This window comes from Zonotrichia albicollis, chromosome 6 (genome assembly GCF_047830755.1).
Source record: "Zonotrichia albicollis isolate bZonAlb1 chromosome 6, bZonAlb1.hap1, whole genome shotgun sequence".
Classification (NCBI taxonomy): domain Eukaryota; kingdom Metazoa; phylum Chordata; class Aves; order Passeriformes; family Passerellidae; genus Zonotrichia; species Zonotrichia albicollis.
In genome coordinates this window covers 42,984,443-43,004,490 of record NC_133824.1, presented here as the reverse complement: position 1 = coordinate 43,004,490, position 20,048 = coordinate 42,984,443, and the positions used below count along the sequence as shown (strand labels likewise).

The window sequence follows — 20,048 nt, the reverse complement described above, 5'->3', positions numbered from 1 at the left end:
AGAAGTCACTGGACTTTTAAAGAGGAAGAAAATGTGTGAGCAACAGGACCTGTGAGGGAATGGAGAAACAGTCACAAAATTATGACTCCAGCTTCTTCCCAGGAATAAGATGGATATCTTGTAAAGAAGAAAAGAAAAAAGGGCTGACAGATTTCATAAGGAGAAGGAAGACAAAAACAGGTTCCTGCCAGGAAGGTGACAAACCCATTATCCACTGCTTACATTATGAAGCCAGTATGATTCTTACACAGAATTTCATTTGCAAAAGCAGCTTAAAAGAAAACCTCTATCTGAAATTGCTTTGTATGGAAATAAAGAAACTGTATAGCTTAAGTCATTCACTCTAAACAAACTCTGAAAAAAACAAAGATGTTTCTCAAACTTTGAGAAACAAAAATGTAAATGTAGATTTTGTGTACATTTATTAATTGCATTTAGCAATACAAAGTACTGAAAAAGATTCAATTTCTTATTCACTATTAAGTATCTTAGTTTTAAATGAGTTTTCAATAAGCTGATATTTCCCTACCCTCTAATGCCAAATGTATAGACAGTATACATGTGACATAGGCCTCCAGAAGAAGAAAAATGTGTAAATTCTGTTGCAGTTGAAATTTTAGAAAGGCTTGATAGTGATTTCCTTTGTCACAAGAGGAACAATGCATGCATGAAGTTGAAACTGAAGGACCCTCCTACCTAGACCAATTCATTGCAAAGCCTTAGTGTGATACAAGTGACTGAAGCAATAGAAGAGTTCTGTGCAAAAAGCTGCTACAAGTCCAAAACAAATAGAAAATAATTTTTGAAAGTAAGCTTAGGCAGCTGTGTGGCCAGGAAAGTGCCTGCCCTGGAAGTGCTGCCTTGCCAGGATCCTTCAGCATGCACTGAGCTCCATGCTGACAGCTGTTCAATTCTCTGCACCTCCACAATAGACCTCTACCATAACCCTCCTAAACTGTGTTATTAGGCCTTGCAGATTTTTCAGCATGGTTCAAAGGTCATTGAGGTGGTTTTGAATTCATTTCCATAGGTAAAAGACTCTTCTGCCAAAGGAAAACTCCCTTGCCCATTGTGACCAGAAGAGATCAACCACTCCACCCACCGATTTTAGAAAGCCAGTGGGAAGGAACCTGCTGCCTCAAATGGTACTTATTGTCCTCCACTGCCACCTGGGAAACAACAGCTTGAGACTTTCACATCTGTCAAGCAGCTTTGGCATCATATGCAAGCCCCTGAGCTTACAGTTGTAAAATATTTTACACACCCAAAGCAGATATTAATCTCCCACTCCATTTCCATATTGGCCTGTATAGCTTGCACTTGCTCCATAGCATGAGTAGGAAACCACCACAAAGAGTGCCTGCAAAGACTACAAAATGTTGTTGTTTTGTTAGGATTTCTTAGAATCATTTGATATAGCTGCCACAAATTTATAGTCTGTCTTTCTTTCTTTCTTTTTTTGCCTTTTTTCTTTCCCTCTCTGACTTTTTTACAATAGCAGGCAGAAGTAACTGTTCTTATTCAGGAATCCACAGCAATTGTTTTTCTTTCCTTTTCCCTCCCCCGAGAAACACATCTGAAATAAATGACCCCATTTAAAGTACTCTGCTCTTTAATTTTTACCCTGTTATGTAATCCAGCAACAGAATAGAACTGATGACCACAAAATGTACACTGTGCTCCTGGAAAATCACGAGACCTCCATGAAGCTGCAGGACACCTAACCGAGAACAAGCATAAGATGAGAATGTTGTTGTATGAACTCTGTGTCTGTGTGTGGGGTGGGGGGGGAGGCATAATTTAATTTTAGAGTGGAAAATCCCAACCATTATTTTACAGTTTAAATACCAATAAAAACCAACTTGCTCAGAATGCAGACCAGATTGAGCTGATCTGGCTGGGACAGGAGAGGTCATCAGTAGCTGTGTGCCATCATCATCTGTTTTGCATCCACTTACTGTAGCGAGCAATGAGATTCCTAAACTCATTACCAGTAAATAAACTTCTGCTGCTGACTGAAAATATCCATAAATAAAATAAAAATACAGCTATCTGTAAAATGTATTTGCCATAAAAACAGATAAAACAAAAAGCTTAGTAAAAAATGAACAGTAAATATGCCAGCTTCCATAAAATATTATATACCACAGCTCTCTCTCTGTTCTAATCCCATTCTCTTACTCCAAAGACAGCAGTGCATTTTTTTTCCATGGGGTCTTCCTTATCCCCAAAACACATCTGTCTTGAGTTTCTCTCAGATTTGTCAGGTGGATCAGTGCTCCCCAGGGCCTGCTCCATCTGAAGTATTTTAATTTGACTAAACACCTGATTTATTTTATCTCTCCGATGAGAAAGGCAGTTTGTCTTAATAGAGCCTGTCAGCCCACAGTCCCATTCACAGCAATTTACAGGCAGCCAGGGATGCTGGAAAAGAAGAGTGCTGTGATTCTGTATTTTATCCTCCTCCAGAAAGCACCTAAAAGCAGCTATTCACTGCTACTGCATGTGGCATTTTAGAACTGAATTAGCTTTTTATTCAAGTAACTACACTTGTTGTGAATAGCTTATCTGTAAAATTGCTACATTCACTACTGATTTTATTAACCTTTGGCTCTATCACAAAATGGTCTTCAGTTAGGAAAGACCTTTAAAATTGACACATTTTTCTTAGGGGCCTTTATTTCAGTGACTACAGATATACTGAATTTGATCCATTGACTCCCTTTACCAGCAGTATTTAAAATTTTGAGTGTTGGTGGGAAGCTGATAGTGTTTAAGGACTTCTTTTTAAAATGGAGATGTGTCAGTCTCATCAAAAGTTCAGAAAAAAATGTTATTATTTCTGAGAATACTTTGGATATATCCCTACCTTTGTGATAATAATCTGGTTGTAGTAATATTTTAATTTTTCCCAGTGTGCTTATTGTTTTACCCTTTATTTTGAATTTCAGCAAAAATTGAGATAAAATATTCAGATTGAAGAGAACTAAGGCATCAAAGAGAACTCGACTTTTTGAAATTCTGGTCATAGGTCAATCTAATCAGGAGACAGAAAATAAAAAGTAGCTATAAATCTGCTGAAAAAGAGAGAAGAGTTTAACTTGTGGTCTAAAATTACATTTAGAAAGAATTCTGCTTGTGGCAAAACTATCTACTAAAACCAGAATACTACATGATTTCTGGTACATTAAGTAACAGAAAGAGCATCATGTATCTTACACTGCATTTAATAAAAATCACAAACCCCATCCTGAATTTTATCTATTTAGATTTCTTTAAGTATTGCAGAAAAAAATAAAAACACACACACACACAAAAAATTTAAAAACTAGTATCCTGAAAGTATAGCTATACAATATAATTAAAGTTCCTATATCAACCACTGGTTTACCACCTTTTAAAACTCCTGTTATCTTTTACAACCTATTCAGTCTATATACAAATGTAGCTGCATGTAAGCAAACACTGCAGGCTTCTCAGTGTTAAATTTCTTACTGTCCTTGGGGCAAGCTGTCCTGAGGTAGAAGCAGAGGAATAACTGCTGGTAAGGGAAAAAAAGAAACAGGCATAACAAAAAATAGACTTCTAGGCTTACATAGTATAATTTAAACTAATCTCTCTGACTCTCAGGAAAAGAAAACGAGGTAAAACCACAACTTCTATCAAGTGAATAAAAGACAAAGTACTGGAGCCATAAGTTAACAATAAAATTTATAGACACGATCCATAGCTTGCTAAAGTAGGGTTCCTAGCTGTGACACAAAATTACTGTGGGTTCTTGAATGTGTCTTAGTGTCCCAACATGTAGACAGAGTAAAGCACTACCAATCAGAGGTTTTTATGCCTGGTTAGTTAATGTTTCTGAATTGCTTTGAGATCCTTGCATGGAATCTCTACACAGCTGCAAAGCATTTTTGGTTCTCTTGAATTCTGTGATTAGTGTAAAACATGACAAATATCATCCTTGTTTATGCACTGCATCTAAACTAACTTTTGCTCCATACGCTTACAGGAAATACAAATTAATAAATCACAAATGATTACTCCTGTTACGTTTACAGAACAAACACATTGTGTGACTTTCATGAAATCAGGAGGCAGCAATGCAAGAAAGAAGTGTGGACTTTGCCAGAAACTAAGTAGGGCTTTAAATCACATAACTGCAGCCCCAAACTATCATCAGCCAAAACAGTTCAACCAGCAATCAAAAATGATTCTGAATCAAGTTAAGCAATTTCAGCTTTTTTCCCTTAAAAAAAAAGCCTTTGTGACTCAATCCCTCCATTAGATTGAAGGGGATTTTATTATTTTATGGACATTGAAAAGAAAGCAAGAACACAATGCTAGACATAAAAGAAAGTGTATTTGATCTTAGCTTCCCAGAGATAACCTGGTTAAACCGTTCTGTCTAACACTGCAGCCTGCAGCACACATCAGATGGGCTGTGATGTTTCCACTTCACAGGCTCTGTCCAGCATTTAGCATTTACCCTTTCTTGATTGGGTCACCTTCTAAATGCCACAAAGTAGGGCAGCAAAAGTCAACAAAAATAAACAGGAAAAACAGAAGAAAGTAACAATCTAATGGAAGGGCCTCAGAGATAAAAGTCACTTTGTGAGGGCTGCCTGACTAAGGAGCCCCCTTGCCATTGCAACAGCATCTAATTTGAGTTCTAACTCCAGCAGCAGTTTAAAAAGCTTCCACTCTAAAGGGCCCCAAGTGTATCATAAAGATAAAGCATTTCAGTAGAAAACAGCCACAAAGACCTCTATTATCTTATCAGTCTTTGGTTACAACAGCTGAACCAATATGACTAAGTTCTGAATGACTTTTTTTCCCCCCCTTTCTTTTTATAACACTAGAATACTGGAATTTCTTTATTTCATGATCAGTTAGCAATTGTTGGTGTTCCCATATGCTACTGTCCCGTTCTTAGTCAATAAAAAGTTTTATAAATGCTCCCATTGTGCTTTGTAGCATCCCAGTGCAGAAAGCAGCACAGCAAACATGTCCAGCATGCAAAACACACCGGATTGCTGCTCTTGGGAAGGTGTAAGATCCCTCCCTTCCCTTATGTCTCAAAATGATTCTGCATTTTCAGCTTTGAGCAAGGAAATTTTATTACCATATGTCCACAGACGGTAATGGGAATTAATATTAGGAACTACAGAAAAAAATCTGTAGAGAAATGTCAGATTTTAAAAAACAAAAAAGAGTTTAAATTAGTTTTACTTTATGAGAAGGATGAAAATGCTTTACTGATAATCCACAATTTTCCTCCTAATTCTATATATACCAAAACTCACACATTGCAGCAATTTCTTAGGTGGGAGCAATTTGAAAGTCCTATGATTTACAAAACAGCAGACTTTTAAAACAATCCTGTACTTATAATGGTCCTGCCTTTCTTGGATTAGCCAAAAACAGCCGAATAGCTGAGAGAACATGAGCCCAACTCAGCAGGGCCATGCTGACCCCTCTTTGTCACATGTCACCCATTCCAGAGCTCCAGATCTGTGCCTGACACTGAGCTGGGCACACTGGAGTGTTCACGTTCAACTGAGCCCCATCCAACCACCTAAAGCTTCCTGCTCTGTTATTCTTTCCCTCCTCAAAATAATTTGATGGATTTATTCCTTCAAACATCACAGAACCATTTATTCTGAATTAAGAACAAGTCACCAGAATGTCTATAGTAATCCAGCTCAATATTTCCCCTAAAGATTTGCCATCACCTGGGGCAGGTTTACCTGCCATAATATGTCCAGCAAATATTGTACCTTAGCTTTGCTCCTCCAAATATTTTTTTTTTCTTTTCTCACACATTCACTGGACTTTTTGCTTGTGCGTGGTTTCTTAGCAATTCTCAAATGTTTCCTGAGCAATACCTTACCTTCAGAGGTTTTCTTCCTTGACTGCTTTTCCAGCAGTTCCAATCAAAGTAAACCAATACACTCAAAATTAAAACCCTGCAGTGACTGGACCAACAGAAACTGCTCCCAGGTTTCTCTCCAACAGCCCCCAGTAGCTGTCAAAGCAGGGTGCCAGGCAAAGCTTTGGACCAAGTTCCTGCTCAGCTCATGGATCAGCACAATGAAACTTTGCACCATTTTTAGCAGTGTGGTGAATCTACAGTTGAGTCCTAAGATGTAATCCACGTCAGGAATGCAGGGAAGAATGTGATGTTAGCCAGAACTTCGACCTCCCCCTCCTCCAAACCAGTGCCCTGCCCAGCAAAAAGCAGAATTCCAACAAGTCTCTCGGACCCCTTACTTCCTTTCACACACATGAAAAGGACAACTCTCTCTGACATAATCCTTAGAGGACTTCAAATATGTTTAGAGATTTTGTTACTATCTCACAGATACAATTTAATTTTACTATTTTCTTCCATTTTAAAAATTAAATTAAAAATATAAATAAAACCCACTTTGGCTCATTTCTTAGAATTTCTCTCAAATCCAGAAGAAATTGTAAATTTATACTCTAAATTATATTAAAAGTACACACTAAGTGTTAATTCATATGTGTGCACATGGAGGGAAGATAATGAGTTTTTGAATGTATTATTTTTAGGGTTTTTCAGCAGCAAGTAGAGATTTTTTTGTAAATGGTTTAGTGCTTTAGTAGGTTTAGAAAAGCTTCATATATACACAATATGAACTGTGCAGTCTATCTAGGAAAAGTATGATGTTGCCGGATATAAACAGAAAAAGGCAGATTATACATTTCAACTAAAAACTCATAGCCAACCTGTTCCTGTTGAGTTAGAATATAAGGATATAGCAGAGGCCACAGGCTGTGATTAATCTGTGATAAAAATACTAAAATATGAGATAAACAGAAAAATGAGCTATTTTGTTTTGTTAACTGAGTAGACTGTAACCCAGGGCATAGCATATCAAAATAGAATTAACGTGGTGGTGTTAGAGAGTACAGTTCACATTATTAATATTATTACTGATTCTAATACTTGATTCCAATGCTTTCAAAGTAACAAAAAATACAAATGAAAATAAAGATGAGTTATCCATTTAAGGCATTCATTCAGGACTTGAAAGCTGAAAAAATACCCTTACCCTTCAGTTTCAGATTTTCCCATTTAAATACAGATGACATTACTTCCCTAGATCATAGAGGGGGAAAGGGAGGAGGAGGTTATGCTGAGGATAACAACAGCAAAGATTAAAAACTATACTTGTGGGCCACTAGTGGAAAAAAAAAGATAAAAAACAAACAAACAAACAAAAAAATCTAACTATCATTTACTTATACACTTGTTCCTCCTCTGTAGAAGAATCCACACTGAGATATCAGGAGCTGTGCTAACAAGAATAGCAGAAATACTCAAATGTCATAATAGGAATAAACTTCCAGCATCAGAACCATCTCTGTGCAAACATCCCATGTGGATGGTATTTACCAGCTTTTCTTGGGGACATTAATTGGGTAAGTGAAAAAAGCACAAGATTAGTTTTGTTTTTTCCATATCAGAACATACATTACGCATAAGCAAAACTAGCAGATCAAAATGTCTTCTTCCAGAAAACCAGAGTCATAAACATGGTTTAAAAGTTAAATCCTTTAGTTTTCTCATTTGCAAGAGCTATAAAACTAACTTCAACCCAATATTCCTACAAGGATTTAAGTTGTCACGTAGCAAAACAGGGGAAGTCTCACAGAGAAATGGACATATCTGAAGCTTTTCCTTCTGATACCGGGACACAAATATTAAATATAGGGAAAATCAAGTCCCATAGTAAATATAATGGTTGTTTCTTCTTCATTACACTGGAATTATCAATTCAGCAGGTCTAATTCTCTCTTGTAGATTATTTACACGTACATGTAGATCAAAACCTTCAGCAGAAACACCCTGTATTTACAATGGCATGAGAGCTGATCCCCATGGTCCCACAAACACTGAGTGAAGCCAGTTGTTCACCTTCCTTATTATTTTATCTCTGAACCTGACCGAAACCACAGGGATACTTTCATTAGTTTTGCCTATTTTTTTTAATTATAGAAGGAAAAATAGCAGACTCATCAAACAGAAGTCAAACAAACCTCACCTCAGTTTCTAGAAAACTCACTGTATCAGGCAGAACCCAGGTTTAGGTCTGAGACTGCTTTTTCCAGACAGAATCATTTGTCGTAAAAAACTGTGTACTCAGTATTAGACATTTTAAATGCACTTTCTTATTAAACTCTCTCCGTGACCTGTTTGTAGTTTAATGTGAAGCTACAGATATAAAACTGAGAGTGAAGTGCTTGCACAGAGAAATACTGCCCAACCTTTTACAACAGCTTCCAAGGAACTCCAACACAACAGCATTTTTTCCTAAACATTATTTTGTTTTCTGGATAATTTTTTCCATTTTCTCTTCTGATTCCTAATATTTGCTGAATGAAGTTCTGCTGCACTAGTAGTCACACTGCATCCTAATTAAATTAAGCAATTTTTTAGATGTTTGAATTCAATAGAAAATCCCTACATTTCCTTTCCAGAAAAGAAGAAAAGAAAATTTTTCCTAATATTTGCAGCTGTGCCTTGATGGGGAAGATTGACTATGACTGCTAACCCATCTCTAATATTCATATAAAACACTACAATAAAATGTGTGGTAAGATAATTTTTGTAGCATCCTCTTTTAGATGTTCAATGAGATTTTCTTGATTTTCTTTTGCTTATATACAATCATAGGTAGTGTATTCTTTGGAATTACAGTGCTGAAAGTCACAATTTATGAGAGTCTGGAGTAAGTAGGATCTTATCAAGTAACATGAAATGATTGGGAGTTTGCTGAAGAAAAAAATTTAGATGGAGAATTCAGGACTGATTTTGAAATTGCTCCATTTCATTGATTGTTCTTTACCAACAACACACAGCTGCATAAAAGCAATTTTTTCCCATATTCAATTTAAACGTTAACAAGTGATTTCTCAGTGCTATTAATCTTATTTTTTTCATTTTGTAAATATGATAGAATTTCAAAATCTATACAATTTTTCATTCTTTTAAAACTAGTATTTCTTCCCATGCAAGTGCAGAAAACCACTTATTTAGAAGGAAGAGCTCTCCAATTAAAACTTGTATCTTCAATCACAAGGATAAAGTGAATATCTGTGCTGTCTAATCTTATTCTGGAAAGAGAATTGTATATGTACATGCATAAAAGTGGCTGGAAGGAAGCTGAGTTTAGAGGAAGTTCTCTTAATGTCTCATTTGATGAGTACAGTTCATATGAATTAGATGACATTAATTTCCTTATCTAACAGGAGCTAGAGTTACTTGTGATTTCTGTAGCTGATCATTTGACTTCCATTAAAAAAGGTTCATGATGTAAAAGAAGCTTTTGTTTGGGTTTTTTTTTTCAGTCTTCTCCATTGTCTAAACTGGATTAATAATGAAAGGTAAAAAAAAAAGGATTATATATTTCAATTAAGTTTTCAATTTTTAAGAGCAAGCTACAGAAAAGGAGGGCTTAACTTTTCTTTCCTGCTCTTTGCCTCAGTATTTGCAGAAATAATGTGATTCTTCTCTTTAAACAGAGAGGAACACTTTACACTTTAATGTCCACAAGAACATCCACAGGGTGATGGGTGAAGAAAAAGGAGCAGAGAAAGGAGCAGTTGAACCTCATGCAGCTTTTGTGTATAGTTCTGCAGATGGACATGAGAAAATCAAGTGGGAAAAAAACAACCCACATCTCCTCACTGTGTCTTCCTGGGGGCTAATCGGGTTTTGAGGAGCACAACACAGTGGAGCTGACCCAGCTGTGTGCCAAGAAGGGCCAGGAGAACAAGGACAGCAATTAGTTCTCTTCTCTGTGGGTGCAAGAGGAGTAGAAATCTTTTCCAGAGGTGCCACTGCAGCTTTTCTAATAAAAAGCTAATTGATTTACATGTTAGGATTCAATTATTTGGGCTCATTTGCCATACTGATAACACTGAGGATAACACCCCAGAACACTCCAGGAACCTTGCCTCTTTTCCTGTACTGAAAATTGTAACCCAAATGCATTTCTTCTGCTGCATCCAGAATGCACAATATACACAGGAGAGGAGACGTGCCCGTGAAATGTACTCTGACTTCTGATGTCTTGCAGTTACTTTTTATATCTTGTTAAATAAGTTACTTCCACGAGTTCTTAGTTAGTAATTATTAGCTACACGACTCAGAAATGTCTAAATATAAATATGAGGAGTATTAGTACTGCAAGATTTATACACTTTAAATATAAATTTTAATTTTGATCTTAATTACATGTTCATCTTTCATGTCTTACAAATACAAACAAGTATATCAATGAAAAACTTATATTTGCCTCTGAAGATTTTTATTGCCTCTGGTGATAAGTAATGAAGAAGCAAAGTTTATTGCAAAACAAGGACATTAGCATAGCCTGTCTATCACAGAAGCTGTAAAGAAGAAACTTCCTACCTCATCTGAGGAGAGACAATTTAGTCAAAAGCCTTTGATATGTATGGAAAAGCAACAAAATTTTATACATTTAGAATGTGCCCAGAGAAGTGAGTTAAAGGATTTACACTCATTTCAGTGGGCTTTGAAAGAAGTCCATTGATATGTTCATTAATAATGGCATTAGGTGGCAGCTTTAGGCTTGTAAATCTGAATATTACTTTAAATTTAGTTCATAATCAAAGAGTTATAAATTGAAAGTGCTACTTATCTGCTGCACACAACCTAACAATCTGTAAGAAAAATTCAGCAGAGCATATTAATTCTACAAATAAGAATTATCATATGCCTTTTGAAATAACCACAACATCGCTGAATGGGCATGAGAAACAAAAACCAAACAAGTAAACTATGCTCTTGTTCCTTGAGGGTTTATTTCATAAATAAATAATTAAAATAATGCAATCCAGAGCAAATTAGAGTTCTATGACCAGCTTGTTTTGCTCCTGTAAATACACCACAAAATTTTTAGACAAGATTTCTAACTAGAGAAAAACCTTCTAAATGACATTAACCAGAGTACAAAGGGGGTGGCCTGCATCTGCAGTTCCACACATATTCCAGGAGTTCTCTGGAATAATTACACTCTAACCACAAGCAGGAGTGTGTTTAGCCAGAGGATTCTCAGAAGCGACTAAAAGTGCAGTCAGAACTTTCCTTAATTCAATTTATTTGTATACCTAGCTGATCACAAACCAAAACATTTAACACAGCCCTTTGCTACAGAGTCTTTGGTAATTAAGTTCTTCACAGTCCCAGCCCAGAATGGTATCATGGGGGTTTTTTGTGCTTTCAGAGGTATTCTACCACTGAAACAGGATCACTCAGAAAGAAAACATAAACACTGCCTGCTCAAAAGTCTTAATATAATCCAATATTCAAAGACATGGATTTAGAAAAACTTTAAGCACAGTGTTACAATGATTCACAATAAATCCTGAAGCACTGGGAATATGTAGGAAATATACCAAGAGGTTTTGAATTCCACTATAACAGCATTCTAATTCAATATATTATAAATAGACCCAGGATTTATTAAAGAAATCAGGATCTTCTAATTGTTTCTCTCTCCTTAACACAACTTAGTACTGTCCAGTTTGCAGTTTCATTATTTTATTTCTAGAGCAACCACAATTGCAACATTATTTTTTCCTCCTAGCAAGACACGCAAACAAAAATCTCAAAGCAGCAGAAGCAGGGGAAACAGATTTTCAAAACCAATTGAGAGTACTCTCAACTGGTTTTGAACGTTAATCATCTTCTTTTGAAACGTCCTATTTTTTTAAAAAATTAGTTTTGTCTGGAAGAGCGCACCTGTTGCAACTGAATGCAATGTTTCTGAGGCCTTTCTCACAAGTTACTTCAGTGTAACTGTGATGCTGAAATAATGTCAACTTAAATGAAGGTGAATTGTGACTGCAAAATAATTTTGGACTTAAGCAATATATTTTGTGGTTATGTCCTCTCTATAAATTTTAAATCAAAATTTCAATCTCTTCGCACCTGCAAAGGTCTCTGGTACATTTCCAAGGGGGTTCTCAGATTTAGGTTCCTCTGGGTCAGGTTTTTAAAGAGATTTAGGCCTCTCACTATTGCAAATATCCCTGTGGTCATGTTTTCATGTTTTCAAAAACATTTGAAGCATCTAAGACCCATTGACTCAGATGACATCTTAAACTATTTTGAAAAATTAGATAAATGTGTGTGGATCACAAAATATTACCTTTAAAGTTTTCAATTAACTTGATCCTGATGTGGTTCCTCCCCCAGCTGACACTACAGCCATGGAATCTAAATGCTGCTGCTGGCTCAAAGCATTAAACGGGTTCAAGGTCAGAGTGGACAGGTATTTGGAAAAGGGAAGAGAAATCTATTTGACTGATTCAAAATACACAAATCCCACCAGGATCTAGAAATCCCTGGAAATTAGCCAGAGGTAGAGATAGTATTAGTGCAAAAGTCTAATTTTCCCCTGTTCTTCCTCAGTCCTGGTTCTGCATTTATGATTACTCCTTAAATCAAATGGGTATTTTGCTGGGTTTTTTCCCCTTTATGCCAAAGATCTCCTTTTTATTTTTTTATCTGTGTTCTTTTGTAACAACTTTAGCCCTGCAAATACAGTACTGGATGATTTTTTTATTAAGATTTGCTTTCTCCCTATGGAAATTCACACCTATGGGTTGGCCAACTGTCTTTCCTTAAGACAGAATTAATTTTATTCACTTTTCTGTTGCGCAACACCAACTAGTGGACATGAGAACCTGGATCTATGTGATGCTCTGTACACCTTGGGCTTAGGGCTGACAGGTTTTGGTCAAAACCTAAAGTTACTCACTTGGAGTTTCACACAGGTATTAAACTTAGCACAAAATACTTTTCAGCCACATCCTTACAGTAACTTCTAACGTGTAACTATTGATATATTTTGCTGTTTCAGGTTATTAAAATAAATAGAAATATAAGTAGAAGTATTTTTGAAGGACTGCTGGAGGACTTTAGAGATACTTTCTAGAACTCAATATCACTTTGGTAACTTCCAAGTGGTGTGGACTGCATTCACTTACAAATTTTCAATTTCCTCCTTGGAGCATTAGCTCAATATGCCATAGCAAAGATAAGGCTTTTCTGCTCTAGAGTACCTCAAATGTCCTGCATTTAGGGGATATCAGCAGCCTGCAGTAAAGGAAAGCCTGCAGCTTCAGCTCTATCATGGACTCAACATATATAGAATAAACTCTGCATAAGACAACCAGCCTGTATAAGAGGATGAATGAATACAAGAGAATACATTAAAATGCATTTATAAGGCTACACTCTCTCACATTTCTTTCTCTATGCAAAAAAAAAAAAAAAAAAAAAAAAAGTCAAGAACTTATTATTTCTTTAGTTATTAATTTAGTTTAGGAAGGAGTAACCCTCAGTTGCTTAACCAACTTGACAACTCTACACCTGCTATGACACAGGTAATACTGACAAAAAATGGCACTACTAAGCCTCTAAAAGCCTGAATAGGTATAGATGGCAAAAGCATTGTCTAGTTTACCAACTAACCTTCTAATTCTCACAGTATCTTTTAACCATTTCCTATCTTCTAGCTGTCAATCAAGAACATTAAACAAATACCATATATCTTGAATTCTTGAATGGAATGATTTTGTGTTTTGGGAAGACTGTTTCATTAAAACAAGCTAAAAACCATTAATTTGCAATACATCAATCTTCAGTTTTCCCTCATTTCCAAACTTGAACTTTATATCAATTTCTAGGTGTTCAATGTATTTGAATAGTTTACACAGACATAGACATCATAATGTGAACTTTTAATGTCAGATTCGGATAATGAGCAATTAACACCTATATTCTGTCATGGGTTATTTGCTGCTGATCACCAGAGCACTTTTCAGTAGCTGCAACTATGGTTCAGAAAAGAGTTTTTCTCAGTGGTTTTGAGTACAATACACAAGGAAGAGGACAGGAAGAGGCAAAGTGGGAGAAGAACCTCACCTAGCCATTAAGTTAACTGAACTTTAGCTATGTGGAGAGACTGACTATGGTTTTTCCACGTCAGCAGAGGAAGAATTTTCACTGTGTGCCACTTTTAGCACCAAGTGTTGATATCTGTCTGATGGTGGGATATGTTTTCTGAGAATATGCAGAGACACAAAGGGTCTTTGTCTATCACTGCTATCTTGAAAAGTGGCAGACTTAACCTGATAGGATTAAGTATTTCTTTTTAGGAAAACCTTTATCCTTCAGAAGTGGGCACCCTAACCCTAACCCTGTCTTTGGCTGAAGTCTGAGAGGCACAAAATTACACTGTATAACCCCTGGGAGGCGAAGAAAGCAACAACAACAACAAAAAAAAAAAAAAAAAAAAAAAAAAAAAAAACAACAAAAAAAACCCCCAAACCAGATAGGAGGGTCAATTAAATACATCCTGAAGTAGAAAACCTCTATTTTCTACAGCCTTTAAAAAAATATCCACAGTCATCCTGTGACTCTTGCAGCTTCCCAGCACATATGTCCTGGCACCAGCGGCAGGGGCTGAAGGTAAAACTCAATTAAAGAAGCCAACAGGTGCTCTACAATTCCTAAGGAATCTGGAAAAACTAAACCACTGAACAGCTATGCCCATTTCATTTTCTTGACCTTCCTTAATAAATCTGTTCTTTTGAGGTTACCAATTGAGATTTGATGTCTGTAAATTTCCCCACATTTAGAACAAGTTATTTGTGTAAGCCTACATGAAATATCTGCATACACTACAGCAACTTCTTAAATCTTGCAATCTGAGTGTACCACCTGCAATTAGAAGATCTTGGTTTATTATCTGTACTAAGGGTGTATTCCAGCTTTCAGGGAGAACTACAATTGTCTACTAAACAGTCACATCGAAGATCAAATCCCATAATTAAATTTCAAACTACAGTGAACTATAAATAATTTTCTGATCTCAGGGGTTAGAACTGGGATCTTCTGTCAACAGAATACTTTGGGGGCATATATCAATCCACAGTATTTCCAAGCCAAAACAAATGCAAAAGATCTATCTTCGCACATAGTAGTGTGTTTAAAAATGTCGGAAATGTCAACCGCTTACATACTTTCATATTATCCCTAATTAATACAAATTGCCTTTAATTTCACATTTAGTAAAACATATTGCTGCCCAAAATAAGGACTATAATTTTTATCAGCAATTATTATTACTGATGTATCAACACAATTATTTAAATTCAATGTATATAGAGGCAGAATCCATGCAAGCATTTACAGTTTTTGTTCCCTCTGTGTTTCTTCCCTAATTTTTGTGGCTTGGAGCTCCTCCAGATGCTGTCTCTGACTTTGTGGTTTTGTATTTGAGATCCCATCTCCTGATTCACGGCATTCCTTGATTGACAAACAGATTCAGATATGAAAACAAACAGTTACCTGTGTATAATCTGTGCCTGATAGGTGCACTGCTAAGTTTCCCCTTCGTGGTGAACCTACTGTTTCAGACTTTACTTATTTCTTGGGTCTCTGAGTTACTGTGCCTACTAAGCTACTCAGTAACGGGTGACACATGTGATCTCCACACTGCAAGCTGCAATTCAGACTCACAGGATTTTTCTCTAGTTCCTCCCTCTTCATAAACTAAATTATTTTAAAAGAACATTGGGTTTTGTATTTCCAAACCGATGTGCCTCCTAATTGAATGCAGAACACTTTCAAACTATTTTCCATTAGAGCCTACTTCTTTTTCTGATTTTAATGCACAGTATAATACCTTCATTGGAAGATTAAAATTGTTTTACTAGAAGTAAAACCCGTTATTATACGCTTTTTTAGTGGTTTTGTGTTGTATAATGTAGGGTGAATTATGTAAAACATACCAAACAGGATACTCTACAAGCTGCTACTTGCATGCTGCAAACAATCACAGTTTCACTGATAGACTGGGACTTAGCATCTTAAAATTCCTGTGGAAATCAAGTGCATTTTAAGTATTGAGTTTGATTATTTAATCAGACAACTTGCATTTTGCCCCGGCTAATTTGGAAGGCTGATAATATTTTACTCATAAAGTAATTGTGCACCTGTTGTGATGGAAACCTGTTCAAACAAATCTTAATAGACTCGAAGATTCACTCCCAACATGAGTGTGTTAGCCTCTCATTTCTGCTATCTATGGGGCAACAAATTTTAAGCAGCTTAAGAACAGGTCTCAGCTTAATCTTGGAGAGCTCTTCAAGAACATTCATGACAATATGTCTAGTAAGAAACTTTGTTAAAATATATCAATACAGACTGAGGTAAATATTAGGATATGTGGGTTAAACTAACAGCAATTTAAAGAAAAAAGGATAAGAAAGGTATGTTCATAATAACATGGTTTCACTGAGAGCTAATGACAAAGATCCAGTTTTGATCAAGCTGCCTGGCTATAAAGCCATTAATATTATCATCACAGAGAGTAACACCTACAATGAATTCATAGGATCAGGGCAGGCTACATCCTTCCTAGATTTGTGTTTCCTCAGTTCAGACAAATTTCTCTGGAAGTTATTTCAATACATCTTTCTATTTTTTTTAAATTCATATATTGGTATTAATTGATTGATGGGACTTCATCTTTATCATGGTTTTGAAAATTTTCTGTATTGGCAAATCACGCCAAAACACAGCAACAAAAAAATTCATTGGGATGGAAAATAGATAAATTATTTACTTTAATCCACCATAAATATTTGAGGGAGGAACAAAAGGGACATAGTGAATTGATATCAATTCACTCACCAAGTAAGGGGACAGCATTGTGAATGACCTGACTGGAGCAAGGGGATCATGATTATCCTGAAATCACTTTAATGTTGGCAGAAGGAGGTGAAAACAAGGAAAATGATCCCAGTTTGGCTAGATTTGCCCTTTGGCAGAAAACTGTCAGATGTCATTGGTCAGATCCTAAGTGAAGTGACACAGTTAAACAAATCAAGATATCTTGAAAAAAACACTGATAATTAACCTCCTCTGAAAGGTCAACTTGTTTAGAGGGGACAAGGACAACCCTTCTTATATTTCTTCTATTCCTCATTGAGCTTTGACTTTTTAGTCAGTGGCTGTGTCAGGTTGCACATTATGTTCTTGCTATTATCAGTTGTGGGGCAGTTACTAAATGTGCTCCTGCTTCATTTTTCCTCAATACTAATGCCATGTGCCTTGAGTCTTACAGATGACATTTCTGACTTGCCTCAATTTGTTAAGTTCCCAGTAAAGTATTTTTACATATCTATCTCTTAAGAAAAAAAACAGAATCTGATATCATCAGGACATCCTCATTACCACACAATAGCCACACATCAAGATGCCCCTTCAAGACACAACTTTCTGTTCAGAAATGAAGTTTAAAACTGAAAGTGAAAAGGAATGCCACAGAGGTCCTCATTATTCAGTGCCAAAGTTTGATATTGCTCAAAAAGTTATATTTTATGCAAGGGGTCTCTTTCCAAATTAGCTGCAGAAGAGAAGGCTGAGGAGAGAGCAGAAACAGCTTTCATATAAAGAGTAAATAAATATATTTTTACTTTTCAAGCTGGAAAAGTGACAGAGTGTAGTGTAAAAGAGGAGATGAGGAGAGAACAGTTCATTCTGAGAATGTCCATTCTAAGATCTAGGGACACCTGCAAGGTACTGGGTGCAAATATACACCATATTGCTAACTGCTGAGCTGATCCCCACAGACTCTGCAGCTGTCTGTTAAAGGGTTCAAAAGTGGTTGGACATGTTCATAGATGGTAATTCTATCAAGGGTCATTAAACCTGAATTACCACCTCTGAATCAAGCAACCCATTAATCATATTTTGTGGGATATTGGAAGAGTATGCTGAGGAAATATTAGTGTATGTTTGCCCTTTCCTTACACCCTTCCACAGGTTGCACAGTGTCCAGGGACAGAATGCTGCAGGACATTGTGTTCTTTAAATGGCACTGAAAGTTCCCTGAACATGAAACACCAATCACAAAAGGCTGGTAAAAGTACATCTGGAGGTTTCCACAACATCCACATTGACCAGAAAATTTCAGTCCTTTCCATATTGTGCCTACATGTATTTTTCTAGATAAATGCTGACATTCATCAATTTGTTCGAATTTGACTTTGTAACAATAAGCAACGAAAAGTCAAAAGCACTGAAGCGTGATGAAATATAAGAAATGGAGCTTCCACTTTTGTTTCAGCCATGCAAACTCCTACATATACACTTACTTTTCCATAAGAGGTTGTGCATTTGTCTTCAGTAGGGGTTTTATTTTGCTAAAGGTAAGAAATTTTATTGGCAACTAAGCTAGGACCAGAGTCAAAAGAATTTGCCAGGGACAGCCACTTTCAGAGGAGAAGGTACTAAGGTCCAAAAGAAATGTATTGCTGTTTGAGTTCCTTATTATTAGCATCATTATCCATCTTGTTGCTTTTTCCCACGAACTGTTGATACTATTTCTTACATTATTTGGGACACATTTCACAAAACTCAGAATATAATTGGGCTGTCATATTTATTTCAGTATAGTGCAGAGTTCATACACTGACCTCTGAATAGTTAAGCTTAGAAATATACACTGATAAGGTAAAAAACATATAGATTTCTGTGATTGTGGTAAGTAAAAAAAATCATTGTGTGCCTGGAACTAAAGGCCATGCATCCTGCTTGATGCTTTTTATAAAATATATTCAACAATATAGGAAACTTGATTTATGTGAAAGGTTGATTACAGTGTAATTTATAGTTCTGGAGTTTTAAGAACTAGAAATGGTAATAGTCATTAACTTTCAACATTAAGAGTAGACATGATTGTGAGAGGTGGCACTGAAATACAACCCTCTCACCAAAAGACTAGAGCAACAAAAATGTTTGGCTTTTTTTTAATGTGACAAACACAGCTTCAATCCTGCCAAGACTTATACGGACATAATTTAAACACTAGCACTATGTGCAGTGAGCAGTCCAATCTCTTCCACAGACCTATGTCTGTACAACTGGGGGTATGTCTGCTTAAATCCATAATCTGAAGAAATTTATTTAATATTAAAAAATAAGTCAAGAAGATGTAAGAAAATGTAGTTGAATGCCTTTCATACTGGTGATTAGTTTAATTGTGCTGGTATCTTGACCATAACAAACAGATATGATGGGGCTTGGTAATTTTAACAAAATATTTTCCTTTTTGGAATTCATTACCTTCTTCAAGCAAATTTGACTAAAGGGCGTGCAAACATTAACTGTTGAAAGTGCTTATGAAATATTCAGACATTCAAATGTCTCAATTTATAAGGTCAGGTTAGACCGGGAAGCACAGCCCTTGTACCATGTTACACAAAGTGCTGGTGGCTGACTGGAGCAATGGCACAACAAAAGCACTGCTCTGATCTGGAGAGCTGCCACACAAAGCTGAACGTATCACTTCATCATATCATGGCAATAAATTCATTATGAGAAACCTTTATAGCCTGTGGTATATTCCTAATCAGGAGCAATTTCTTGAGGATTTGGGTGTTGGGGTTCTGGGCTGTGCTGTTTTGTTGAATGTTTTCATTGGTTTCGCTAATTGGAACCAGTTGATTCTTTTTCCTGTGTATTGATTTTTTAAATCCTAGCAGTTAACAATGATTCTAATGTATCGTAACACTTTAGACCTTAATCATATAGTGGGGCTTCTGCTTGTAGCTTTTGTTTGAGTTTTAATTAAGAAGACCTTGTGTCTCAAAGCCTGAGCTGGGTTTTTAATTGCTAGTATGTATATCACACAGACTTCAAAAGAAATAAAATATGTTTATAACAGAGAGCACAAAGGAGAGCTTTGAAATGTCTATAGCCGTACAAAGTGACATAATTAAAAACCTCTGAGTGCCTCTGTGATATAAGGCTTATATATATTTATTTATACATATTTATGAGGCAGACTGTTATATACCCTTCAACTTCATGAGAAAGAATTTTTAGCAATTATACTGAAAAATAATTACTACAAATTCAGACTACAGTGTTGATCAGGGCTAAAGGAGGAAAACAGATTTATTTTCCTCTAAAT

General features: G+C 36.1%; 2 protein-coding genes across 15 annotated transcripts in view; one reads left to right on the top strand and one right to left on the bottom strand.

Moving 5' to 3' along the window:
* The window catches only part of SOX6 (SRY-box transcription factor 6), a 369,248-nt gene that overhangs the window by 146,203 nt on the left and 202,997 nt on the right, over positions 1-20,048 (bottom strand). The gene's annotated exons all lie outside the window — the stretch shown is intronic.
* LOC102066075 (uncharacterized) overlaps positions 1-20,048 on the top strand; it is a 68,886-nt gene that overhangs the window by 39,446 nt on the left and 9,392 nt on the right. Inside the window, exon 3 of one of the 2 annotated variants that reach the window (XM_026793124.2) lies at positions 1,031-9,335. The exons of the other annotated variant lie outside the window; for it this stretch is intronic. Within the exon in view, the coding sequence (XP_026648925.1) occupies positions 1,031-1,188 (158 nt within the window). The 3' untranslated portion in view covers positions 1,189-9,335. Of the gene's footprint in view, positions 1-1,030; positions 9,336-20,048 lie in introns of those variants that run through there. 2 annotated transcript variants of the gene reach the window in all.